The following is a 27,473-nucleotide window of genomic DNA, read 5'->3' as shown; positions in this document are numbered from 1 at the left end:
TGACCTGCCATTGTCTCGTGTCCACTGCCCATTGCCACCATTTGGGAACCTGCGCTGTTTTATTTTTACCATTACACTAGCCATGATAAGTTTAATGGAAGCCTGAGTTTCCGTAGTTTACCGTGAGGCAATACCTGGTTGCAGGAAGGACCACAAACTGAGATTACCCAGATGTTAGGAATTTTTCCTAATGCGAGCTCTCTGCCAATGCAAAAATCCCAATCAAGCCAAATCACAACGAGCCAAATTAAGAAATATCCAGGTTTAATGGGATTCCTGTGCCCTCAGGTGGCCCCGAGGGTAAACCGGTGTAATTATCTGTTCTGTCTTTTTAAGAGACAAGCCATGCCAACTCCCTCCCCTGTGTGCTGAGACAGGCTGATCTTAAGCTTCCAGCCTGAGTTCCTTCCCTTTTCTATCTCCCTTTTGAAGAGGCAGCTTCTGCCTCTCCCCACTCCTTCCCTTCCCCCCTCTGCTTTTCTCCTTCTTCTCCTTTCCTTCCATAACTCACTTAATAAATATCCAACCTCACTCTGCATGGCGTGCCTATGCATGTCTCTGTTGTCCGCTACAGTGTGTCTCCCTGCCCAGGACCAGCCACAGCTCAGGGACCTGCAGCCATCCCTGCCTGTGCCTGGGACTGGCTGCTCTCAAGACCCCCTGCCTACTGCTTGCTGCCACATGGCCTACTGCCTGCCACTGCCGGGAATCCTCAGCATTTTTAATTCTTCCATTACATTTGGTGCTGTGACTCATATAAGCTCTCCAGCCCCGAGTCCCTCTCCTGAGGTCAGGATCCTGAACAAGGTATTTTTTTCCACAACAACCACATGATTTCTACAGCATGATTTCTACTCACACCACTGGCTTCAATTGGTGAGTTTTTCCCATTCTGGTCAGCTTTAACCATTTCTCTGAACCCAAGGAATTGACCAGTGAGCTCCCAGCAATCTTCTTGTGTTCCTAGAAACACAAACAGTTGAGCCCTTCACTGACATTCCTCTCTGAATTGCTTCCCTTAGCTAAAATCATGACCGGACTGACCCAGGGTTAGCACTGCACATTCTGTGTGGTGCATTCGACTGGGGGCCCAGGGTCCCTCAGTTTTTCTTTCTCTTTTTTTCTTTTCTTTTCTCCCCTTCCCCTCCACCATTAAAGGCTGCTGGGAGCAGCTTCTGGCCTCTCTGGCTTCTGAATCGCCCCAACCAAATCCAGTCAAGCTGTAACACCCCACGGGGGGCAAAGGATGCTCTCCCACGGGTCCTGCGGTGTTCTGGCCAATTTACACCTCACCTATGGGGGAGACGTTCCATTATAGGCCTTGTGGTATCTCTGTTTCATGGGTTTTCACGGTTTTAGCTGTGGGTAGCAAGCCATCCGTGTCTATCCCCCCTGAAGTGGAAGCCTCTTAGAGGCCCTAAAACCACAGGCCTTAATGCCATACTTCTTCAGCTCCTACCCTCACTTTGCCAGTGTCCTGGAAAGAGTTTTCTCAAACTGTCCCTGCCACTACTGCTAACAAGATTGGTCAGATCCACAAGGCAGCTTTTTTTTTCAATTCCAGCCTTTTGCTCTCCTCTGAGGCTTGTGGCATGGCGGCTCAGCCACAGGGCAGATCACACCTCTAAGTCTCTCTTATTAAGCTTAAAATCCCCACAACTCAAAAATTGTGGCTTTTCCTTCTCTTATTAAGCTTAAAATCTCTGCAGCTCAAAAATTGTGGCTTTTCCATACAACATGTGACTTCACCATGGCCATCTTAACTGAGTGACTTTTCCATACAACATGTGACTGCTGCCATTTTGACTGGGGTCAGGTGACTTCATCACCATCTTGGCTGAGAGCCAGGTCAGGTGATCAAGTTCCACCATCTTTACTGAGGTATTCCCTGCCTGGTTCCCCAGTGTTAACACTGTTACATGGGTGACCTTACCAGCATCTTAACTGAGAGCCAGGTCAGATGACCAAGTTCTTCCATCTTTACTGAAGTATACCCTGCCTTGTCCCCCAGTTTACTTATGGTTTTTTTTTCCACTAAATTTCTCTCATTGACTCTGTTGCATGTGTTTTGTGCAGTGGCATGCCTTTGATAGGGCCCACCAAGAGCATCCACTTTTCCCAATTCCTGTTCACTCCGTGTTTGTGTTCATACATGTAATTTAAATGCACCCATGTTTACTGTTAAATGTTATAATGATCTGTTTATTGCATCTTATTTCATACTACAAAATCAATAAGTCTCATGTTTTAAACTGGTATGTACTTTTAAGTCTCTTAAAAAAGTACTTTATAAGCCGGGCGATGGTGGCGCACGCCTTTAATCCCAGCACTCGGGAGGCAGAGGCAGGCGGATCTCTGTGAGTTCGAGACCAGCCTGGTCTACAAGAGCTAGTTCCAGGACAGGCTCTAAAGCCACAGAGAAACCCTGTCTCGAAAAACAAAAAAAAAAAAAAGTACTTTATATTTAAGTCAACCCTCATTTAAAATATATTAAGATGTTTTCTACTCTTGCTAGTTCTGTCGTTAACCTTCTATTGCAAGCAGTTTTATCTTCTTTCTTTCTTTTTATGAGTGTAAATCTTACCTGTTGAGAGCCAGTACAGTCAAGCTTGGACCCAGCTCTCCAGGCAGATTCTATACTGTAGTTATATCTTATAAACAGTCCTCAACTGGTCAAAGATCTGGGGAATATGGCATTTAAATATTTAATTATTAAAAAACTTTTCATAACAAAAAGAGACAGTTTGGCTCCTAGGAGCAACACTCTATTTCCTCTGAAGAAGACAGAAGACAAATGGGCACACAACAATGTCCATCCGCAATTCGCTGCAACTGCCAAGTGCTGACCACGGGTGAAACTGCCTTTCATCTAATCTAAAGATCTCCAGGCGTGGACAGAATTGGTGGAATCGACAGCCTAGCTGCACAGGTCAAGGTAGCCCTGTCTTCCTACAGATTTCTCAGCCCACAGGATCTTCTGAAGCCTGGCAGGCCCTGAGAAAAACAGCAAAAGGCAAATATGACCTTCAGCAACCATGGAAGACCCTGAGAAGTAGCTCTAGGTGCCAACCAGCAAGTTCTCTGTTGTTTTTTAATCAATAACTCAAGTAAAATTTTATCCTTCTCAAAGATCTCTGATGCAGTTTGATAGCTGAGAGGTTTTGTCAGTTTAAAAGGACAACCTCACCAAACAAATTTCAGTAAAATACAAATACAAGACCTGAAAGTTATAAAGGTATGAGGGCAAATACAAGTTATCAAACTTCTCTCTCATGTTGCCTTTCATAGTCTTAAAAATACTTTTCATTCTGCAGAAACATCTGTCACTGATGTGAGAGGGTCTTCTGTTTGAGTTGATTTCATTGGTTAATAAAGAAACTGCCTGGCTCATTTGATAGGCCGGCCCTTAGGTGGGTGGAGTAGACAGAACAGAATGCTGGGAAGTTAGTCAGACCGCCGTGCCTCTCCTCAGGGAGACAGACGTGATGATGCTCCGGCCCAAGATGGACATATGCTATAATCTTCCCAGTAAGGCACCACTTCGTGGTGCTACACAGATTATTAGATATGGGTTAATCAAGATGTAAGAGGCTGAAACTAATGGGCCAGGCAGTGTTTAAATGAATACAGTTTGTGTGTTATTATTTTGGGGCATAAACTAACCAGGCAGCCGGGATCCAGGTGGCAGGAACGCAGCCCGCGGCTCCACACTACATGTTATAGCCATTCTGACATGAATATGCTACTGTTTATACACTGTATATATCTAAAACTTCTGTTTCACAAACTCAAAGAATTCTTGTGAGTTCCAGGGAGCCGACTTGAAGGATTCACTTAAAACAGGTCGGATACATCCCCCTCAATTCCTTGATCCTAATTTTTTTTTTCTTAATTTAACTTTGTCCTCTGTTCTGCCAATACCTTAAACAGGTGTAAGAGACACCAGACATTTCCATACCACAAACACCAGACAGGAGCAAGAGACCAGCTATGCCAGGATGTGACCAGCACCCAGCCTTCTCAGGTTCCCCCCAAAGACAACACCCACAAATAAGCAGGAATAAGTCTTGAGAAACCACTGTCCCAATTCCTTTAACCTGTGGTGCCTAACCTCCTGCGTTTTTATTATAAAAAAGAGATGGGAATGTAATGATCTGTTCTGTCTCGTTAAGAGACAAGCCACGCCCACTCCCTCCCCCTTCGGCTGAGACAGGCTGATCTTTAGCTTACAGCCTGAATTCCTTCTCTTTTCCATCTCCCTATTGAAGAGGCAGCTTCTGCCACTCCCCACTTCTCCCTTTTCCCCTTCTGTCTCTCTCTCTCCCTCTCCCTCTCTCTCTCTCTGTCTTTCTCTCTCTCTGCCTCTCTCTCTGCTCTTCTCCTTCTCCTCCTTCCCTTGCATAACCCACTAAATAAATATCCAACCTCACTCTGCATGGTGTGCCTATCCATGTCTCCGTCATCTGCCACCACGTGTCTCCATGTCTCCCTGCCTGGGACCAGCCACCACTCGGGGGCCTACATCCATCCCTGCCTGGGACTTGCTGCTCTCAGGGACTGCTGCCTTCCACCACATGGCCCGCTGCCACCACTTGGGGACCTCCGGCATTTCTGCTGCCAGCCGCTGCTGCGGGGATCCTGCAGCATTTTTAATTTTTCCATTACAACCAGGAGGCCATGAATGCAACCACTGGGGAGAGAGGAAAGAGACCACGTGTTTCTCCTCTGGCAGCTCACTTAAATACCCTAACCTCCGGGGCGGGGGGGTCAAGACCTGGAATGCTGGAATTTGGAGGATGGTCGCCTTTGTGGCCTCCCAGTTCCTCCTCAGGGCTACCCGAGAGCGCAGGAATCCCATTAAACCTAGATATTTCTTAATTTGACTTGTGATTTGGCTTGATTGGGATTTTTGCATTGGCATTAGGAAAAAATCCTAAAACCAGGCATCACCCAAGAACCCAGACCATGCAAAGGAAATGCCTAACATTCCAACTGTTGTGGATAGGATCACCTGCCAGCACACACCCATCAGTTTTCACCAGGACACCCCCAGACAAATGCCAGCCGTTCAGGGGTTCTGAACCTTAGAAATCCCTTGCTCCCACCTTTACTACTATAAAAACTGAACTGAGTTTGGGGATCTCCAATTATTCAAATAGGTTGGACATGCAGAGAGAGGGTGTTTGCAAACGTGTATAAAATAAAGAAAGGCTCTTTCCTTTCACATACAGGACTCGGTCTCGTTGCTGGTTTGGGGGGAACTTCTCGGGTCTGGGTATAACCCAGGCAGGGTTATGAGGGCAGTGGAAGAAGATAACCATTTACTTGAATTTGGCAATTTATCTTTAGGGCTGTTCAATCCCCGAGGATGAAAAATGGGTGGGGTTTCCTGGTCGGATCTGTACTGGAAGTGCTTGCATTCAAAGTTGAGTAGAAAAATATCTCCACAAGAGAAGGAAAAAAATAAAATCAAAGGAAACCTTCTTTTTTTTTTTTTTTTTTTTGGTTTTTCTAGATAGGGTTTCTCTGTGTAGCTTTGGAGTCTGTCTGGCACTTGCTTTGTAGACAAGGCTGGCCTCGAACTCACAGAGATACACTTGCTTCTGCCTCCCAAGTGCTATGATTAAAGGCCTGCGCCACCACCCAACCAAAGGAAACCTTTAAGGAAATGCTGATTCGAGATCTTCAGGGTCTTAAAGACGACACACAAAACGTGCATTAAACAATGAGGCTATGGCGAGGAAAGAGGATGAAACATGCTGGGGGGGACACCTATCACACAAAATTTAAACACAAAATGAGAGGACGTGAGTCCCTTTGTGTATCACACAGACACACATTAAAGACGTGTGACAGGCCAAAGACCATACAATCTCAGTGGTGGAATTGTGATCTTTTCCTGTTTATTTGTATTTTCTTTTTTTTCTTTTTTCTTTTTTTTTTTTGGTTTTTCGAGACAGGGTTTCTCTGTGGCTTTGGAGCCTGTCCTGGAACTAGCTCTTGTAGACCAGGCTGGTCTCGAACTCACAGAGATCCGCCTGCCTCTGCCTCCCGAAATGGATCTTTCTGAAGTGAACATGCATTAATTTTGCTATAAATGACAGTTTTATAACTTAAAAAATATCTTCAAAACAAAGTATTTTTGGCCGCTAGTTGGGGAGGAGCTTCAGTAAACATTCTCGACAAAGCCCGCTGGGCTTAAGCAGTTCCTGCTCCAGAGATGCACTGCTGGACACAGGCGTAGTCTTATTCCCGCAGCTCCGATCCCGCGACGCTAGGCTGTGAAATTTGACCCCTTCGGCCTACCGTAGCCGGAAGTGCGCTCGACATTGCTTCCGGGCTTTCCTTTAGTTTTCCCAAAACCTTGTCTCCCTCACGCTGTCTCCCCACCCCCGCTGTCGCTCGCAGCGGTTTTTGTGTTCGTCGGCGAAGCCGAGCCCTGGCGTCGAAATCTGGGGTCCGTGTGGAGAGACGCAGCCCTGTGGTGAGGAGCGGCGTTGTGGGGAGGACGGACTGAGGGAGGCTGAGGCGGGCCCGGGCTGCGTGAGGAGACTCGGCGGAGGGCGGAGAAGGCCGGGGGCGGGGCCGAGCGGGCGGCGGGTGTGAGGCCGGGGCTGCGGGCGCTGCACCCGGGCCGCCGCCGCTGCACCGGAGCCGCCGCCGCTGCTGCTGCCGCTGCACCGGGGCCGCCGCCGCTGCTGCTGCCGCTACGATCCCGTCGCCGCCCCGGCCGCCGAGCCCCGTGCGCGCGGTTCCTGGAGCGTGGGTGTGAGTGGTCACCTTCGCTGCAGGCTTTGCTCTGTTCGCGCAGGGAGACCTTGTCTGTCTTCCTTTGCTTTCTGCTGGGCATGGAATTCGGGGCCTGGTGCCGCTGAGAACCCCTTCCCCAACGCAGCCATCCCCCTGCCTGGTCGTAGGAGCTACTTTCCACAGGGAAGCCAAGTAACGTGAGAGAGAGGAGTAAAAGAACCCAAGATGGAATTAGTTAATTACGACCCGCTGTCTGCAGGTGGCCGAGGCACTTAGGTTAGACGCAGTGTCAAGACAGATAGGGTCATCTTCCTAGTTAAAGAACACGTTGTCTCATAAAAATACAGAAATACCTATGTAGGTAAACTCTCTTCAGTTTCCTGAAACATTATTTTGGTAGCTCCCTGTTGCATATTGGTGTTCTCTAACCTCTCCCTAAGCTATCATTAGATCTTATTTAGGCCCGTTATTCTATATGAGCAGGTGAGTTTCCCCAGAAAAATCTCCGGGTCACATTCAGGAGGAGGAGGAGAGAGAACAGACTGTGTGACTAAGAGGTTGCAGGATAGACTGCGTTTTCTTCTGAGACTGAAATTGTGAGTTGAGGTGAGAGTCATTCTCATTTCTTGTTCCCCACAGGGCAAAACCATGTCCTCCCTCCCTGGGTGCATTAGCTTGGATGCAGCAACAGCTGCAGCTGACTCTGATGACATTGCTGAACTGCAGCAGGCAGTGGTTGAGGAGCTGGGTATCTCTATGGAGGAACTTCGTCATTTAATTGATGAAGAACTGGAGAAGATGGACTGTATACAGCAGCGCAAGAAGCAGCTCGCAGAGCTGGAGACGTTGGTGCTGCAGAAGGAGTCTGAGGTGGCTTATGTTGACCAGGTATATGATGATGTGTCCAGGTAAGGATTCGCGGAAGCAGAAGCCAATGCGCATTTTTTTCATTACTTTTGTTTTTATGCTTTTTATACATTTTTTATTGATATTTATTGAGCTCTACATTTTTTTCTCTGCTCCCCTCCCTGCCTCTCCTCTCCCCCCTCCAATCCCCCATCCCAAAGTCCCCATACTCCCAATTTACTCTGGAAATCTTGTCTTTTTCTACTTTCTACTTCCCATGTAGATTAGATCTGTGTAAGTCTCTCTTAGTGTCTGCATTGTTGTCTAAGTTTTCTGGGATTGTGGTTGCCAATGTGCATCTGCAGGCTTGTTAGGGTGGTTTTTCACACTTCTTCAGGGTTTATAGTGCAGCATGGCAGCATGTACTTTTCCCCTGTGTAGTTGGTAGCTGGTTCGTGGTCAGCAATAGGCAAGTTAAAAGCTTTTGAATTCTTTTGTCTTCCTTCTCTGTTAAACTTTGTTTCCTTAGTAAGATCACCAGGAAGTAAGGATTGTGGACTTGCTGTTTTCTGTTTTTCTTTTTTGGGGGGAGCGGGGGTGTTTAGATACAGGTTTTCTCTGTATAACAGTCCTGGCTGTTCTGGAACTCACTTTGTAGACCATGCTGGCTTCAAACTCACAGAGATCTTCCTGTCTGTGCCTCCCAAGTGCTGGGACTAAAGGCATGCACCACCACTACCCAACTCTGTTTTTCTTTTCCTTGTGAGACAAGATCTCAATATCTCGACTTAGCTGGCCTCAAACTTGCAGAAATTTGTCTACCCCTGCTTCCCAAATGCTGCAATTAAAGTACCCAGCTTTTTGTGGTTGGTTTGTCAGGGTCTCACCAATACCAGTGTGTGGCCTTGAATTTGCTGGTGGCTGAGCAGATGTTGACCTTCCTGATCATCCTTTTACATCCTGAGTGCTGGGATGTAGGTGTGGGCCAGCTTGCCCTGCTTATGTTGTATTGGAATAGCACCAAGGGCTCGGCAATCATTCTGCCAGCTGAGCTACGTCCTCAACCTCTCAGCTTGCCGTCTTTAACTGAGAAACATTAATAAATTCGTAATTCCTCCAGAATATCTGTTTCGGATCACCAAGTAGATAGTGTTAGTATTACACTTGGGGAGAACTTTGTCTAGGGACTAGTTGAAACTGGTGCCAGTATTTGTTTGTTTGTTTTCTTTCCTTTTTTTTTTTTTTTTTTTTTTTTTTTTTTTTTTTTTTTTTTTTTTTTTTTTTTTTTTTGAGACAAAGTTTCTCTTGGTTGTCTGTAACTCTCTCTGTAGTCCAGACAGACCTCAGCAGAGGATCACTCATAGAGATCCTCCTGCCTCTGCCTCCTGAGTGTTAAGAGTAAAGGCGTGCACCACCACTGCTCAGCTTGTTTGCTTTTTCTTGATACAGAGTCTCTTTACATAGCTCTAGCTGCTTTGGAACTCACTTTATAGACCAGGCTGGCCTGGAATTCACAGAGTTCCACTTGCCAATTGCCCCTGAGATTAAAGGTGAAGGTGTGTGCCTTCCTGCCTGGTGAAATTATGCCACTATTTAAAACCTTATTCTTTTTCTTTTTTTTTAATAATTTATTTTACATACATTGGTATTTTGCCTGCATGTATCTCTGTGTGAGGGTGTCAGATCTTGGAGTTACGGACAGTTGTTAGCTGCCATGTGTGTGCTAGGAATTGAATCCAGGTCCTCTGGAAGAGCGATCAGTACTCTTAACCACTGAGCCATCTCTCCAGCCCCTAAAACCTTATTCTTAGTTCCCAAATCCACATAAATAATTAGTGCTGGGTCTTCTGACTTCCAGCAGGTAGAAAGATATGACTCTAACAAACTAATTATTTCATGTAATAATTGCTTGGAAACAAGAAACATTATGGAAAAAGCATTTTAAATAGATACTTTGGAACATGTATGGCAAACAGTCTATACTCTTGGTACTGTGTTGTTGCTGTTTTTAAAGGTTTCTCACTCTGTAGGCCTTGCTGGCCCAGAACTCACTGTGTTATTGTCTTACGCCGACCTCAAACTTAGGCAATTCTAGTACTTGAGGCTTCTAAGTACCAGGATCATAGGTGTGAGCTTCTAGGCTTGACATTGCATAAATGTGTATGAATGCTAATGCTCCAAAACCTTACTTTCTCCACTGGCTTTGATCTTCTCTAATGTGTTCCAATATTAGGGCAGTGATTAACTGTGAGTCTCTGGTGAAGGATTTCTACTCTAAGCTGGGACTGCAGTATCATGACAGTAGCTCCGAGGATGAATCTTCCCAGCCTACAGAAATAATTGAGATCCCTGATGAAGATGATGATGTCCTCAGTATTGATTCAGGTAAATGATGAAACTTTAGTTAGAAAAATTCTTAGAAAGCTGGGCGATGGTGGCACATACCTTTAATACCAATACTTGGGAGGCAGAGGCAGGCAGACCTCTGTGAGCTTGAGATCATCCTGGTCCACAGAGTGAGTTCCAGGACAGCCAGAGCTACACAGAGAAATCCTGTCTTGAAAAAAGCCAAAAGAAAGAAAGAAGGGAGGGAGGGAGGAAATACTTCTTAGAATGGACCAGGCATGGTGGTATACACTTTAGTCCCAGCACTCAGGAGGCAGAGGCAGGCAGATGTCAGTTCCATAACCACAGAGCTAAACAGTGAGAGCCTTTCTCAAAAAGACCAAGAAAGAGAGAGGAGAGAGAGAGAGAGAGAGAGAGAGGAGAGAGAGAGAGAGAGAGAGAGTTCTTAGAATAAAAGCTGAAATATGAGAAAATGAGCAGTAGAAAATAAGGAACCATATTGTCAGCAGCTCCATACACTACATTACCTGGCACATTTACTATAGAAAAAGCAAGTATTATTAGCACCATAAATATTCCCTGTGTGCTATATCCTGATTGCTTCCTTTTCCAATTTCAGATAAGGTATATTTTCTGCCCCCCCCCATGTGTTTGTGTGTGGTTTACCTGTGTCTTAATTTCTTTTTCAGTTCCTATGATAAAATATTTTGACAAAATTAATTGAAGGGAAAGAGAGCTTATTCTGATGATTATTTCCAGATCATGGCCCATCATGGTGGGGGATTTACAGTGGCAGGAGCCTGAAGCCTCTGGTCTCATTGTATTTGAAGTCTGGAGATAAAGAGGATGCCTCATGCTGCTGCTTAAGCTAGCTAACTCTCTCTCTCTCTTTATGAAGTCTAGGGACCACCCGCAGTGGGGGGGATCTTCCACCGCTACACAGTCAAAATAATTCCCTGTTCACTTTTTACAAATTTTGTCAGTTTCCCATTAATGGTCACAGTATATGTACACATGGGCATGTTTGGGTGTGTGGGTACATGTACGTATGCAGATGTTCAAGCATGAGACTTCAGAGGTCTACAGCTTTCTTCCTTCACTTTATAATGGACGCAAGGTCTCACTGAACCTGGAGCTTGCCATTTGTAGCATGTATAGATAGCCGGCTTACAATGTATCTCTGTTTTGTGAGTACTAGGATTGCAGGTTTGGGATCTGAGGATCCAAACTTCAGGACTTGGGACTTGTATTGTAAGCACGTGATCCATTGAGCCATCTGTCTACTATTATTTTGAGCTAAGATTTTACTGTATCTGGCTGGTGTGGAGCTCACCATATAGAGCATACTAGCCTCAGCCGTGTAGCAGTACTTCTGCTTTCTAAGTGCTATGGTTACAGACATGGCTAACACACCAAGTTTATGTGTGGCTTATGACTCACCTCAATAAGCAAATTTAGCATTTATTTGGACTCCATAGCAATTGGTTTTTTGTTTGTTTGTTTGTTTCTTAGTTGTTGTGGGGTTTTGGAGGGGTTGTTTTTATTTTTCTATTAAGTGTGGTAGGTTTTTTTCTTCTTGTATGGATATTTTGCCTACAGGTATGTATGTCTACCATGTCTACTGTGTGTTTGCTCAGTATTCACAGAGGCCAGAAAAGGACATAGGATCTCCTGAAACTGGAGTCTTGTTTGGTTGTAAGCTTCCTTGCAGGAGCTGAGACTTGGAACCATGTCCTCCGGAAGAGCAGGCAGTTCTCCCAATTGCTGAGCCATCCTCTCATGCTTTGTTTTTTTGAGACAGTCTCACTATGTAGTCCTGACTGTCTTAGAACTTGCTATATAGACCAGACTGTCCTCAAACTCAAAGTGAAACACCTCCCTTTGCCTCCTGCTTGCTGGGATTTCTGTTATGTGGGATTTCATTAAGGTATTATTCACATAGCATAAAACATAGACATATTAACTATGTGATTTGAGTTTTAGTACATTTATATAGTAATCCAAGGTTAAAATTTTTTTTAAAATATTTATTTATTATGTGTACAATATTCTGTCTGTGTGTATGCCTGCAGGCCAGAAGAAGGCACCAGACCCCATTACAGATGGCTGTGAGCCACCATGTGGTTGCTGGGAGTTGAACTCAGGACCTTTGGAAGAGCAGACAATGCTCTTAACCGCTGAGCCATCTCTCCAGCCCCCAGTTTAGAAAATTTGTATCACTTCAAAATATTCTTTTTACTAAATTTCCATGGTCACCCCTAACAACCACTGATCATGCCTTCTCTATACTTTTGTCACTTATAGATACGTATAACTACAGTCATGCAATGTGTATACTGTCACTTAATGGGGGGGGGGGTGAGACAGGGTTTCTCTGTAGCTTTGGAGCCTGTCCTGGAACTAGCTCTTATAGACCAGGCTGGCCTCGAACTCACAGAGATCCGCCTGCCTCTGCCTCCCGAGTGCTGGGATTAAAGGTGTGCGTACCACCGCCTGGCCTGTCACTTAATTTTAAAAAATAAAAGTCACTTTATTGTAAAGAACATGCAAATAAAAATCATTCTGCAGCTAGATCAACACAGCCCAGACCAAAAGTCTGTATGTGAACTTCTGTACAGTAGAACAGCTAGCTATTCTGAAGCTGTGGAGCTTCATTTTGGATTTTGCACTTTGACTGTCAATGACTTTCTTTTGAGACAGGATATCACTTGTAGCCCTGGCTGGCATAGAAATCAGTATGTAGACAAGACTGGCCTCAAACTTAGAAATTTGCCTACCTCTTTTTCCTGAGTGCTGGGGTTAAAGACATGTGTGCCATACCTGGCTTTAATTACTCTTTTATATATTTAAGACCACACACACACACACACATACACACACACACACTCACATTCTCAGTTGTACTTTTGTCCACTTAAGACCACATACACACACAAAACAAAACCCAAAAAATCTGTGGCAAAGTTCAAAGTAGAAAAAGTTAGCTTTAGCCATTTGTGGTCATGCACGCCTTTAATCCCAACACTTTAGAGGCAGGTGGCAGAGGCAGGCGGATCTCTGAGTTCCAGGCAAGCCTGGTCTACAAAGTAAGTTCCAGGACAGTCAGTTGCGCTGAGAAACCCTGTCTCAAAAAGAAAAGAAAAGGCTAGCCTTATGCCCTTTTCTGTGTCGTTTACCTGCATTCCATTCTTCCTCATCACCCAGTGTTAACCTTTTCTGTTCTTCTTTCTACATGTTAGTTGTACCTCCTGTATGTACATTTGTTTACATATGCATGTGGATACATTATAGGCAAAAATCCAAATATGTAGAAGAAATGTTTTCCTTTCTGAGATTAGTGTCCTCACTTGATACCCATTTTAAGTCTGTCCATCTTCTTGAAAGTGTTGTGCTTTCATTTTTCTTTAGAGTTGAATAATATTCCATTTACATATATACCAGATTTTCATTATTCATTTGTTGGCTTCTTTCCTGCTTAGTCAGTAACTTTATTGTCTTATGAAAAGAAATCTTCATAGACAATTGCTTTAGCTTTCAACAGCCTGTTCCTGAGCTCTAAGGAAACTTGCCCTCTTTTGAACAGCTCAGTCTTTCCTCTGGGCAACAGACATTTTGGGACAGTTCCACCTCTTCTTAACTTCTCTCGTGGGCTTCTTCTCATAGGCTGGATTCTCTCGGGTACCAGCATGAGCTTTCTTACAGCTCTCCTCCATCATGACTGGAATGCAGTTCTTTATGAACTGAGAGGCCTGTTTCTTATGAGCATCTTTGTCTTCACTAGGTGATGCCTGTAGTGTGTAACATTCTGACCATGCTGTCTGCTCATGTACTTCTGCATTGAACTTGCTTCAAATCATACTTAGGAAATTGTTTGGTACAGTGAGGAGTAGACAAGCATCTATTCACAGCTCCCTTCAGGGACCCAAAAACTTTATTGCCAGTTGTACTTGGGGCAAGACTTGTACCCAGATAGCAAGTAAAGGCAACAGGCTAACTAACCATCAATGCTTTTCATATTGTATTCATCTATAATTCCCTCCACTTGGCCTTCATAGATCTTGTCCATGACAAACCTATTGGGAAACCTGCATGCCAGCAGCAGGCCAGTGCCATAGGCTGCAGCATCATCCATGTGCATATGCTGTGCATGTGCAATCCCAGTGGGCATGCATAACCTGACAGATGCATGAACTCTCATCCTATCTATATGCGGGTTGGTGTGTTGTGTTTATTGTCATTTTTGTCTTGGATCACCAATCCCTCCGTTTTCCTGAAAACATTGTGATTTTATTCTTCTTTAGAATTGAATAATATTCCATTTACATATGTGTGCCAGATTTTCATTATTCATTCCATTTTTCCCTTCTTTTTTATTTTTTCTTTCTTTTTTTTTCTTTTTTCTTTTCTTTTTTGGTTTTTCGAGACAGGATTTCCGTGTGTAACAGCCCTGGCTGTCCTGAAACTTGTTTTGTAGACCAGGCTGGCCTTGAACTCACAGAGACCAACTTGTCTCTGCCACCCAAGTGCTGGGTTTACAGGCTTGTGTCACCCCCAGACTTTGTGTTTTGTTTTGTTTTGTTTTTCAAGACAGTGTTTCTCTTTGAACTCAGTTGGTAGACCAGGCTGGCCTTGAACTCACTGAGATCCTGCTGCCTGTGCACCCTAAATGCTGGGATTAAACCACAGCCTGTCCTCACTCCCCGCTCTTAACTGTTTCCCATACTCTGTATAGTCTTTCATCTTCCCAACTTTCTTTCAACTTTCATGTTTTGTTTTGTTTTTTAATTTTTATTTTCTAATCCACTGAGTTTAATTAGAGTTGCTTGCACGTGCATGATTATGAGGTTCTTTACTGGATCATGGGCAACTTACCAGTGGCTATATACATCCCTGAAGAAAAATTGTTCTCCCTCCTCCAGCAGCCTTTAACTGCCAATAGTTCCTCAGGGAGGGGTGGGACCTGGTGCCCCTCCCTCATCCTTGCTGGAATGTTGACTGACTTGATCTGTGCACAACTTGGGTAGGTGACACCAGAGCTGCTGTGAGTCCAGAAGACAACTTTTCCCAGCATTCCTCCTTATCCCACCCCCTCTTCTGCAAGGTTGTCCTGACTTGTGGGCTTGGGGATGCTTATAGCCGTCCCATTTAGGGCTGAGCACTTAACAGTCGCTTATTCTAATTGCTTTGACCAGTTAGCAGTTCCTGCATTAACTGCTGTAGAGTTGTGCTACATTTGGACTCTTTCTAGTTTGGGATGTTATGAATGATGCTGCTGTGAATGTTTTTGTTTCAATGTTTTGTGTGCATTTTAGTAAATGTATGTTTGTCTTATTAGGCGAAATTGCCATAGTTTTTCAGAGAAGTTAGACCAGTTTCCATTCTCACAAGTGATGGGAATTGCTCAGTGGTAGAACGCTTGACTGACATACATGACATACACAGTTGAGGTATGAGAATTCCAGGCTCCCTGTATTTACCAGTGAATTGTTGCTCACAGGGCTTGCTTTTGTTTTTTTCTTTCTGGAGACAGTGACTCATAGACTTCAGGCAGAAGGATTGCTGAAATAAGTCTTTCTCTGTCCCATCAGCCACCGCTCAAATAATGACATGGAGACTTATTATTAATTATGAAAACTCTGCCTTAGCTTAGGCTTGTTTCTAACTAGCTCTTACAACTTAACTCATTTCTGTTCATTTATACTGTCTGTGACTTTTACCTCTCCTGCATGTCCTGCTTCCTCTGCGTCCAGCTGGCAATTTCCCCTTTCTTCTTCTCAGAGCTCTCTCTATCCTCAAGTCCCACCTATACCTCCTGCCTAGTTATTGGGCATTTAGCTTTTTATTAAACCAATCACAGTAACATACCATTACATAATATAGTCAGATATCTCATAACAGATTACTATGAGTTAAGGTCAACTTGGACGACATAGTTTCAGGATAGCCTTGGTGGCAGAGTGAGATCATCTCAAAAGCAGAGACAAAATTTGAAAAGTCTACTATTGCCTAGAATATAGAAATAACTATAATATAACAAAGGAAATAATTTTAAGATTTTGGAAGCTGAATATCTCAGCACTTGGCAAGCAGAGATAGGTGAATCTCTGAGTTTGAAGACAGTTTAGCTGCAGAGATGGCTCAGCAGTTAAGAGCACTGGCTGCATAATAAATTAAATTAACTAATTAAAAAAAAAAAAAAGAGCACTGGCTGCTTTTCCAGAGTTCCTGAGTTCAGTTCCTATCGACCACATGGTTGTGGCTCATAACCATCTAAAAGTGGGATCTAATGCTCTCTTCTGTCATAAAGATGTACATACAGATACAGCACTCATATACATTAAATAAATGAATAAATAAATAAATCTTTAGCTGGGCGGTGGTGGTGCATGCCTTTAATCCCAGCACCTGGGAGGCAGGCAGATATTTCTAAGTCCGGGGCCAGCCTCGTTTACAAGAGCAAGTTCCAGGACAGCTAGGACTGTTACACAGAGAAGCCCTGTTTTGAGGGAGACGGGGAGAGGGGGGAAAAGGGGGAGAGAGGGAAAAAGGGAGAGGAGTTCTAGGCCAGCCAGCACAACAAACTGAGACCCTGTCTCAAAAGTAGAGAAGGGCAAAGGCTTTTAATGGATTCTTTGGAGTTGTTTTTATTTATTTATTTTTTGTTTTTTTTTTTTTTGAGACAGGGCTTCTCTGTGTATCTCTGGCTGTCCTAGAACTCACTCTGTAGATCCACTTGCCTCTGCCTCCCTGAGTGTTGGAATTAAAGGTGCGTGCTACCACAGTCCGGCTTGAAGTTGGTTTTATTTGTCGTGAGGGTTGCTTGTTTCGAGACAGGGTCTTTTGTAACCCAAGCAGGCCTAGAACTTAAATTGTAGCTAAACATGACTTTAAATTCCTGATCTTTCTGCCTTTCTATTAAATCTGAGGTTACACGTGTGTGCCATAGCATCTGGTTTTCCTAGATTTGTAAATGGTAATGAATACATGAGAAGATTTCTCAGCATCATTCATCATGGGTGACATGTAAATCAAAACCACTTTTTAACTGTATTACGTGCCTATAAAACCAGCACTCAGGAAGCAACTCAATAAAGGTTGTAGGGTCATGGGCAGCTTCCACTTACGTACTAAATACCAGACTCTCTTGTTAGACTTTCTTTGGCTTGCCAGTCCCCAAATAATGACACAGAAACTTACTGATTATGAATAGTTGGGCTTTAGCTTAGGCTTGTTTCTAACTAGCTTTTATAACTTAAATTAACCGGTTTCTATTAATCTGCATTCTGCTACATGACTCTTTACCTGTCCTCCAGTTTGTATGTCTGATTCCCTCCATGTCTTGGTGGCATTTCCTGTCCACCTAAGTTCTAACCCTGAGTTCCTCTCCCTCCCTGGAAGTTCTGCCTATTCTTTCCTGTCTAGCTATTAGCCATTCAGCTCTTTAGTAAATCAATCATAGCAACACGTCTTCACACAGTATGAACAAATATCCTGCAGCAGCCTGGGCTGCATGAAGCCTCACTCTCAAAAAACAACAAAAAAAAAATGTACAAATATTTACTTTAGCATTATTCATGATTGCTAAAAAGTAGAAGCAGGTGAGTTGAGGAATGGGTAACCTGAATACAAGGTATCTGCTTACAGTGAGGTGTTATTCAGCTATGAAATTGTACTGGCATGTTCTACAAGAGAGGGACCTGTGTAGACCACAAATGTTATATGACTCATTTATATGAAATGTCTAAAACAGGCAAATCCATGGAGACAGACTATAGATTTCTGGTTGCCTGGGGCCGGGAAAGTGGAGGGAAGGAATGATGGGTAATGAGCATGAAGTTTCCTTATGGACTGATGAGAATGTTTTGAAAGTAAGTACAGCATGATAGTGTCTCAGTCTAATCAATGGACTAAAATTCACTGAATTGCATGCACATGGATTGGACCTTAATTAAGAATTTGGTTTTTTGGCTGGGGTATGGTGGCGCATACCTTTAATTCCTGCACTTGGGAGGCAGAGGCAGGTGGATCTCTGAGTTTGAGGACAACCAGGGCTACACAGACAAAACCTGTCTCAAAAAAAGAAAAGGAAAAATTCAAATAGATGATGAATACCTTAAGTGCTGTAGACCCCCCACCCATTTCTGTACTTCATCTGGAGGGAAGCATTGGCAGCGCTTACTGCTTTTCTCTCTAGGCTCCTTTCACTACTCATCTATAGTACCAGAAAATGTGGCCCCACCCGCTGTATACTTTTTGTTTGGTTGGTTTGAGGGTTTCAAAGTGGGTTTTGCCTTTTAGAGATTTATTTTTGTTCTTTTTAACTATGTGTTAAAAATGTGTCTGTCTATGTGCATATTAGTATATGAATATGAGTATAACCGGACACAGCTCAGGAACGGTCACCAGATCTAAGATGTGGTGATAAGTGGTTGTGACTGCTGATGTGGTGCTATGGTCCAGACTGGTCCTCTGGAAGAGAATTGTTTCCTTTAAACAGAGTCTGCTCTTTAGTCCTAGGCTTTTGGTATTTTGTTTGTTGGTTTGTTTGTTTTTAATTCATGTGTGTTCTTGGTTGGTGTGTAACTCGCCATGTAAACTAGCCTGACCTAAGTACTCTGTCATCTTTCTGCCTTACCTCTCTTTCTGTTTTGAGACAGGGTCTAAATTGCCCAGACTGGTTTTAGTTCTTATTTTGTAGCCACAGGAGCCTCATGTTCTTTCCTCAGTCTCTCAAGTAACTGAGTTCATAGGTTTTGACACCAGGCCCTGCTTTCCTTCAATATCTTCATATATTTATTTATTTAGAACATTTTGTTTTCTTTATTGGTGCTGGGGATTGGACCCAGGGCCTTACCCATGCTATGCAAGCACTCTGCCAATGAGCTACTTCCCCAGACTTGTTTTGTTTTATTGAAACAGGATCCCTCTGTGTAGCATTGACTGTCCTGGAACTCCATCTGTAAACCAGCCTGGCCTTGAACTCATAGAGCTTCACCTACCTCTTCTGGGATTAAAGATGTTCTCCACAGCTGAGCAGCGGTGGCACGGTGGCACATGCCTTTAATCCCAGCACTCAGGAGGCAGAGACTGGTAGATCTCTGTGAGTTCAAGGCCAGCCTGGTCTACACAGCAAGTTCAGGATAGGCTTCAAAGCTACAGAAAAACCCTTTCTCAAAAAACTAAAAAAGAAAGAAAAAATGTTCTCCACCACCACCCAGCCATCCCAGACTTTTAAATTGCTTTTATCAATAATGTTTTTCTACTTATGATTTGAGTTCATTCAGTTCTTGCTTCATTGAAAATTCCAGTACTGCCAGGTGGTGGTGGCTCACACCTTTAATCCCAGCACTCAGGAGGCAGAGACAGACAGATCTCTGTGAATTTGAGGCCAGCCTGGTCTACAGAGCGAGTTCTGAGACAGGCTCCAAAGCTACAGAGAAACTTTGTCTTGAAAAACCAAAAAAAAGAAAAAGGAAAAAGAAAATTCTAGTACCTATATCTGTATACTCATTAAAGTTCTTTTCTTCCATAGGTGATGCTGGGAGCAGAACTCCAAAAGACCAGAAGGTTAGTTGGGTTGGTTATAGGAAGTTAAGACACATAAAATTGGCCAGGAGGAATGTCTCAGTGGTTAAAGAGAGCATATTGCTCTTGCAGAGGACTTGAGTTCAGTCCCAGCACCATGTTGGGAGGCTTCCAGATGCCTGTACCTTAACTACAAGGAAGTCAGTGCCCTTTTCTGGTTTCTATAGGCACCTGTATACAAGTGGCCTTCACTTACAGAGACAAACAGACATAAAACCCAATTAAAGCCAGGCCTAATAGGACATACTTTTAATCCAGCACTGGGGTGGCAGGTGGATCTCTGTTCAAGGCCAACTTGCTGTGTAGAAATACCCTGTCTCAAAAAACCAAAATAATAGTAACTAAAAACAGTAAATTTTTCTGAGTATAGTAACCCATACACCTTTACTCTCAGCTCTGGGACGGCAGAGGGAGGCGGACAGGTGAATCTCCATGGATTTGAGGTCAGCCTGATCCACATAAAAAATTCCAGGCTTGTTAGAGATATAAAAGTGAGCCTCGGGCTGGAGAGATGGCTCAGTGGTTAGGAGCATTGCCTGCTCTTCCAAAGGTCCTGAGTTCAATTCCTGACAACCACATGGTGGCTCACAACCATCTGTAAAGAGGTCTCGTGCCCTCTTCTGGCCTGCAGGCATACACACAGACAGAATATTGTATACATAATAAATAAATATTTTTTAAAAAGTGAGCCTCTGTCTCAAAAACTTTACTAGTAGTAGTAATAATAATAGCAATAACAATAATAAACCATAACTCTAAGAACACTCACTGCACCAGACAGTGGTTACGCACACCTTTAATCCCAACACTAGGGAGGCAGAAGTAGCTGGATCTCTGTGAGCTCAAGGCCAACCTGGTCTACAGAGTGGGTTCTAGGACAGCCAGAGCTACGTGGAGAGACCCAGTCTCAACCAAAAACAACAACAAACAAACAAAAACTGCTCTTGCAAAGGACCTAGGTTCACTACTCATCATGCCCATGATCCCTTTTTTTGTTTGTTTGTTTGTTTGTTTTTTGTTGAACTAGCTCTTGTAGAGCAGGCTGGCTGCAAATTCACAAAAATCCGCCTGTCTCTGCCTCTTTAGTGTTGGAATTAAAGGTGTGCACCACCACCACCCAGCTCCCATGATCCATCACTCCAGTTCCAAGGGATCTAATGTCCTAACTTCAGCAAGCATATATGTAGTACACATAAATACAGGCAAAACTCTTGTACACATAAATAAATCTAAAACAAGTTTTTAAAAATTATCTTAAAAAATTCATAGTTACTTGTTTAAAAGAATATATATGAACTCATAGGCTGTAAATGTTGGTCATTTGGTACAGTGTTTGCCCTAGCATGCAGGAAGCCTTGGGTTCAGTTCCAGTACTACACCATCAGATTTGTGGTACCTGCCTATAATCCCAGCACTTGGGAGATGGAGGCAAGAAGATCAGAAGTTCAAAGTCATCCTCAGCTACCTAGTAAATTCTTGGCAGGCCTGGAATATAGATGACCCTGTCTTTATCTGTTTTTTGTTGGTGTTTTGTTATTTTGACACAGGTTTTCTCAGTGTATCCCTGGCTGTCCTAGAACTGAATCTATAGATCAGGCTGGACTTAGACTCAGAAATGCCTGCTTCTGCCTTCCTAGTGCTGGCGTTAAAAGTGTGCGCCATTACCACCTGGCTCGGGTGACCCTATTTAAAAAAGAAAAAAAAAATTAGAAGTAGCTTTTGAAACTAAGAATAATTTTGGCCTGTGCATACAGTCCGTTTAATTTCAATGTATCCATGATGTAGTAAGCCCCATGTAGATATTACAAGAATGCAGAAGAATTGAGAAGTTGCCTCTCCCTGCACCTCCAAATATAATTGAATCTGTTTTGATTGTTGAAGACAAGTCTTCATAGTCATTATTCTTTTTCCTGTGTAATTTAATTTTATTTATTTATTTGCAGCACTAGGGATGTAAAACCAGGGGTCCCTGTACATGTTAGGCATGTTCTGTCTCACTAAGTCCCTGGCTTTCTCATTGTGTCTTAACTCCTGATAACTGCATCCGTGAACCTTTCTATTTTCCTACAGCTCCGTGAAGCTATGGCTGCCTTAAGAAAATCAGCTCAAGATGTCCAAAAGTTCATGGATGCTGTCAACAAGAAAAGCAGTTCCCAGGATCTGCACAAAGGTTAGTGTTGAGGAGTAGCTACCTAGATAAGAGGTGTCCACAATCGGTCTGAGCTTGTTTGATGTGGTGGCTCAGGCTGGTAACTGTTGTTACTGTTGCTGTTAGTAAGGAGTTAGGAGTAGCCGGCTGTGGTGTCACGTGCTGGTCGGGTATACTGAAGGATACCTTTAGGTATGAACGTGGGCGTGTTCTGTATTCAATGTTCTGTTTCTCCTGTTAGCGTAAACAATTGAGTTGTCTTGTGTTTCTGCCTTTGTCCAAGGGTTCAGCAAAAGTGTCTAATGGTCGCAGAATACCTTAGTTTCCTTTTTTTCCTTTACTACGTTCTTTGTGATAATGTCTTCTGTATCCTAGGCTAGACTTGAGCTTCATATTTTGCTGAGGATGACCTTAAACTTCTAATTCTCCTACCTTCCCTACCTGAGTACTTGGGATTTTAGGCATGAAATACTATGTTGGGTATATGTCATAGTTAGATTGAAATTCAGGGCTTTGTGCATGCCAGGTAAGCACTCCACCAGCTGAGCTGCATCCCCACCCCACATACTGCACTCTTGACCTTCCCTTTCTCTAACCTATGACGTCACTCTTTATAACTACTCCGTGTGTCCGTAGGAACCTTGGGTCAGATGTCTGGAGAACTGAGCAAAGATGGGGACCTGATAGTCAACATGCGAATTCTGGGCAAGAAGAGGACCAAGACATGGCACAAAGGCACCCTTATTGCCATCCAGACTGTTGGTATGTTCGAGCTAGAGGAAGGACTAAGGGAAGGTCTCCTGTAGGTCTCCATTGCTGATTCTCCCCCAAGCCTTTCCTTTCCTCTCCTGCATTGCACCCAGGACTTAGAGTTGTGTTGTTGTCGTTTGTCTTCCACCCAGGGCTAGGAAAGAAATACAAAGTGAAGTTTGACAACAAAGGAAAGAGTCTGCTGTCTGGCAACCACATCGCCTACGATTACCACCCTCCTGCCGACAAGCTGTTCGTGGGCAGTCGAGTGGTGGCCAAATACAAAGATGGAAATCAGGTCTGGCTTTATGCTGGCATTGTAGCTGAGACCCCCAACGTCAAGAACAAGCTCAGGTACCTGGGCGGGTTTGTAGATTGTAGGGGACCTGGGAGCACAGCACCCCACTGTTCATACAATGGGCAAGATTTCACTGCCAGCTTTTGTGTTCTCATCCTTTGTAATCAGAAACCCTTTCTCTTTTTCCATGTCATATATTTTCTTTTTTTCATTTTTCTTTTTCTTTTTTTGGTTTTGTTATGGTGGTTGTTTTTTGTTTGTTTGTTTTTGTTTTTGTTTTTGAGACAGGTTTTCTCTGTAGATTTGGAGCCTGTCCTGGAATTAGTTTTTGTAGACCCGGCTGGCCTTGAATTTACAGACATCCACCTGCTTCTGCCTCCCAAATTCTGGGATTAAAGGAGTGTGCTACCACCTCCCGGCTCGCGCTCTCTCTCTCTCTCTCTCTCTCTCTCTCTCTCTCTCTCTCTCTCTCTCTCTCTCTCTCATTTTCTCTCTCTCTCATTCTCTCTCTCTTTTTTAAAGCCATCTCTGCATAGCTCAGACTGCCTTCACACTTCTTATGTATCCTAGATTGTTCTCAAATTCACGAGCTTATTGCTACTGTCTCTTGAGTGCTGGGATTGGAAAAAAAATGTATCATGCAATTCTGGCCGACCTGTAACTCTCTGTACAGACAAAGTGTCCTGGAACTTAAAAGGACCCTCTTTCCTCTACCTCCTGAATGCTGAGATTAAGTGTGTGCCACCATGCCCAGAAGAAAGAAATATTTCAGAAAAGGGGGAGGTGGTTGATATAAGGGAAAAATCTATGGGTAGAAATAAAAACAGACTGGAAGGTTTGTGATTCAGAGAATAGATAGTATTATAAAATATTCTATAACCCCCACATCTTTTTTTGTTTCCATTTCCCCTGCAGATTTCTGATTTTCTTTGATGATGGTTATGCTTCCTATGTCACTCAGTCAGAACTGTATCCCATTTGTCGACCACGTAAGTGTTCCTGTACTCTTCCTCAACTCTAATTTTCTCCTCTACTTTGTCTTTCTTAAAATGGTCAGTTGAAAAGTCTGAATTTTGTTTTGGTGTTGCAGTCTGTTTGCAGATACAGCATTGTTGGTTAACTTATAGATAGCCCGTTATAACCAGAGTGGGCACTAGAAGATTCTGGCTTCCATTAGCATCTGATAGATGTGCTTTGATTTCATTTCTAAGGTACTTAAGTTTAAAGAAGGCTGCTCTCATGTTTCATTATTTCTGTTAGTGTTGTCTACATAGTGCTTCATGTTAAAGCTGTGTGCACACATGCACATGTGCGCAGGCCAGAGGGCAAATTTGGGTGTTATTCCTAAGGTGCTGTTTCCTTCTTTGGTTTTCTTGTTAATGTCTTATTTTATTTGTTTTGCTTGCTTATATTTGACTATGTGCATTTGAATCCTCTGGGACTGGAGTTAGAACTGGTTCTAAGCTGTCATGGGAGTGCTAGGAATTGAATTGTCACTGGCATTTCAAGTGCACACGCCTGTGGCATGTTTTTTATGTATATCTTAGGGGTTAAACTCAGATCTTCATGGTTGTGAATCAGGCACATTACCAACTGTGCTATATCCCCGCCTTTATAACATTTTATTTTGCTTATTTTTTGAGGCAGGGTTTCTCTGTGTAGTCCTGACTGTCCTAGAATTGTCTATCATAGACCAGGTAGCCCTGAACCTACAGCAACCCACTTGCCTCTGCTTTCCACACTTACTTATTTTTAATCTCTGTGTGTGTGCAGTGCCTGTGCACTCATCCATTGAGGCCAGGTGTGAAGACGTCTGATGTCTTCTGTTTCTCTCTCCCTTATTATCTTGAAATACAACCTCTCACTGAAACAGAAACCATTTTGGCTAGGCTGGCTGGCCAGAGAGCTCCCAGGATATACCTGTACCTCCTCCCTAACGCTGGAGCTCCAGGCCGCCATGGCTTTCTCACATAGGTGCTGAGGAAAAGAATGCATTCCTGCTCATCACTGTCAGCATGGAAATCAGCATGTTACAGAGTCTTTTTAAAGTTTTTGAGTTTAAACTTTATGTTTGCATGTTCACATGTGTTTGGGCATGTCTGTAGGCCAAAGTTGACGTTGGATGCCTTCCACAGCTGCTGTCTACTTTGCTTATTATTTATTGAGGCATGGTTATTGGCTAAACTTGCCAGTTCCAGCTAGCAGGTTGCCTTGAGGATATCCTGTTTCTGCCCAAATGTTAGGATTATAGGCAATCACCACACCAACTCAGCTTTTGCATGGATTCTGTGAATCTGAACTCTGATCATTGTATTTGCATGGCAAGTGCTTTACCTGCCGAGCTCTGTCTTCCTGTAGTCCAACTGCCTTTGAAATCCCTGTATAGCCAGGGCTTTTCTTGAACTTCTAATCCTCCTGCCTTCATCTCCCACATGCTGGGATTATAGGTTCATGCCACCATTTATGGCTATATTTTGTGTTTGTATTGTGTGTGTGTGTGTGTGTGTGTGTGTGCGCGCGCGTGCGCGCACACGCATGCTAGAAGTTCATGTTGGGTTTCTTATTACATTGTTTTTCACCTTACGTCTTGAGACAGGATGTCCCACTGAACTCGTGACCAGTTGGCTAGGTTAACCTGGCTAGCTGGCTGACTGGCTGGTGGGTAGGTAGGCCATCATATTCTTTGGCTCTTCCCCCAGCAGTACTAGGGTTGCAGGTGTGTGCTATGGCACCTAGTCTGTTGATGGAGGTTTCTGTTCCCGCCCGGTCCTGCAGCTATTCAGAGAAACATACAGAGGTCCGCATTAATTATAAACTGGTTGGCCTATTAGCTCAGACTTCTTATAACTCTTATAACTTACATTAGCCCATAATTCTTGTCTGGTTAGCCACGTGGCTTGGTACCTTTTATCAGCGAGGCAGTCTCATCTTGCTTCCTCTGTGTCTGGATGACTACTGCAAACTGACTCTTTCCTCTTCCCAGAATTCTCCTGTTCTGTTGCCCTGCCTCTACTTCCTGCCTGGTCACCCCACCTCTACTTCCTGCCTGGCTACTGGCCAATCATCCTTTTATTAATACAATATAAGTGACAGGGTACAAGACCGTTGTCCCACAGCACTAGTCTATGTAGGTGCTGGGTGTCTGAGTCAGGCTGGAGGATGGCTCAGTTAAGAATATACTTGATGCTCTAGCACAGCTGTCTAACTCCAGTTCCAGGAGACCCAGTGCCCTTTTCTGACCTTTCTGGGGACTGCACATAGTGATGCAGAGAAATGCATGCAGGCAAAGCACTCATACCTAAAATAAAAATAGCAAATCTTTAAAAGAAGTAAGATTTTAGGAGAATAAAACGGAGATGGTAAGGTGTGCTGTAGCTTTAGTGGTGGAGAGCTCCTCCTTTGCATCTAGAAGGCTCTAGGCTTGATCACCAACATTGAAAAAAACAAAGATAGTGATGTGTTGAAACCTCAGGAAAGAGGGAAGGACTGATGGTTTATTTCGTAGTAGTTTACATCATCCAGCCAGTGGGAAGCTCCAGAAAGTGCAACGTTCATTTGTTTTATGCAAATCGCTTAGGCAGTGTATGACTTACTTAGTATTTACTTAATTTGTATATACATTTGCACATTGGGTTCCATATTTAAGATGGCCTTGGTTTTGTTTCCCTTGAGGTTATGATTTCATTTTTTTCTCTCTCAACTTTAAAAGTGTCTAATAGTTCCTTGACAGCTGTCCTTCCCTTCCAAGACATGTTTCTGCCCTCAACTCTGCTTTTTTCCTTTGGATAGTGAAAAAGACATGGGAAGACATAGAAGACAACTCCTGCCGAGACTTCATAGAGGAATATATCACTGCCTATCCAAACCGCCCCATGGTACTTCTCAAGAGTGGCCAACTTATTAAGACGGAGTGGGAAGGCACGTGGTGGAAGTCTCGAGTTGAAGAGGTGGATGGCAGCCTGGTCAAGATCCTCTTTCTGGTAATGTTCTTCCAAAGGGTGTAGGTTAAGATTATGGCACAGGAATGGTTCACTGGGTAAAGCCATTTGCTGCCAAGTCAAGTGATCAGAGGTGACTCGTGGCATATATTCACCACAAAAGAGAGCATTGATTCTACCCTGAACCTGTTTTTTGCCTTCCTTTCATCCTGCCTCCCAGGATGACAAAAGATGTGAGTGGATCTATCGAGGCTCTACACGCCTGGAACCCATGTTCAGTATGAAGACATCATCAGCCTCTGCACTGGAGAAGAAGCAAGGGGGACAACTCAGAACCCGTCCTAATATGGGTATGTCCTAAAAGGTACCTAGGGAACAGACAAGGCAGACAGGCCAATAGATGTAACGAGTCTTTTCTGTCCTGCCAGCCAGCTCCCAAATAACAACACAGAGACAATTTATTAATTATGAAAACTTGGTCTTTAGCGTAAGCTTGTCTCAACTAGCTCTTACAACTTAAATTAACCTATATTATTAAATTTATATTCCTGCCATTACCTCTCTTTCATTTTGTACCTTCCATTTCCTGTGTGCCTGGCTCGTGGCTCCCTTTCTTCTTCTCAGAGTCCTGTCTCCAGAAGTTCCACCTAAGGTCTTCTTCCTGCCTATTGGCCATTCAGCTCTTTATTAAACTAGCCAGAAGTCACCTTGGCAAAGATATATCTTTACAATGTAAACAAATGTTCTGCAACAAAGATTACATATGGCAGCTGTCCTTTTATTTACCAGAACAGTACTTGTAACTCATTGG

General features: G+C 43.6%; 1 protein-coding gene and 1 pseudogene across 5 annotated transcripts in view; one reads left to right on the top strand and one right to left on the bottom strand.

Moving 5' to 3' along the window:
• The first annotated feature begins 6,346 nt into the window (after positions 1-6,346).
• Setdb1 (SET domain bifurcated histone lysine methyltransferase 1) overlaps positions 6,347-27,473 on the top strand; it is a 34,392-nt gene continuing 13,265 nt past the window's right edge. For 2 of the 5 annotated variants that reach the window (XM_038310970.2, XM_038310968.2), the window contains exons 1-10: positions 6,347-6,484; positions 7,390-7,658; positions 9,830-9,981; positions 19,475-19,509; positions 21,598-21,697; positions 22,313-22,438; positions 22,579-22,780; positions 23,640-23,713; positions 26,514-26,704; positions 26,883-27,012. In XM_038310970.2, the coding sequence (XP_038166898.1) occupies positions 7,399-7,658; positions 9,830-9,981; positions 19,475-19,509; positions 21,598-21,697; positions 22,313-22,438; positions 22,579-22,780; positions 23,640-23,713; positions 26,514-26,704; positions 26,883-27,012 (1,270 nt within the window). In that variant the 5' untranslated portion in view covers positions 6,347-6,484; positions 7,390-7,398. Of the gene's footprint in view, positions 6,485-6,658; positions 6,769-7,389; positions 7,659-9,829; positions 9,982-19,474; positions 19,510-21,597; positions 21,698-22,312; positions 22,439-22,578; positions 22,781-23,639; positions 23,714-26,513; positions 26,705-26,882; positions 27,013-27,473 lie in introns of those variants that run through there. The other 3 variants (XM_038310969.2, XM_038310971.1, XM_038310972.1) reach the window with 3 other exon arrangements.
• LOC119800767 lies at positions 13,470-14,140 on the bottom strand (annotated as a pseudogene).

The sequence above is a fragment of the Arvicola amphibius genome, chromosome 14, assembly GCF_903992535.2.
Source record: "Arvicola amphibius chromosome 14, mArvAmp1.2, whole genome shotgun sequence".
In the NCBI taxonomy this organism is placed as follows: Eukaryota; Metazoa; Chordata; class Mammalia; order Rodentia; family Cricetidae; genus Arvicola; species Arvicola amphibius.
Note: the sequence above shows the minus strand (reverse complement) of the source record. Positions and strands in the feature narration are given on the sequence as shown.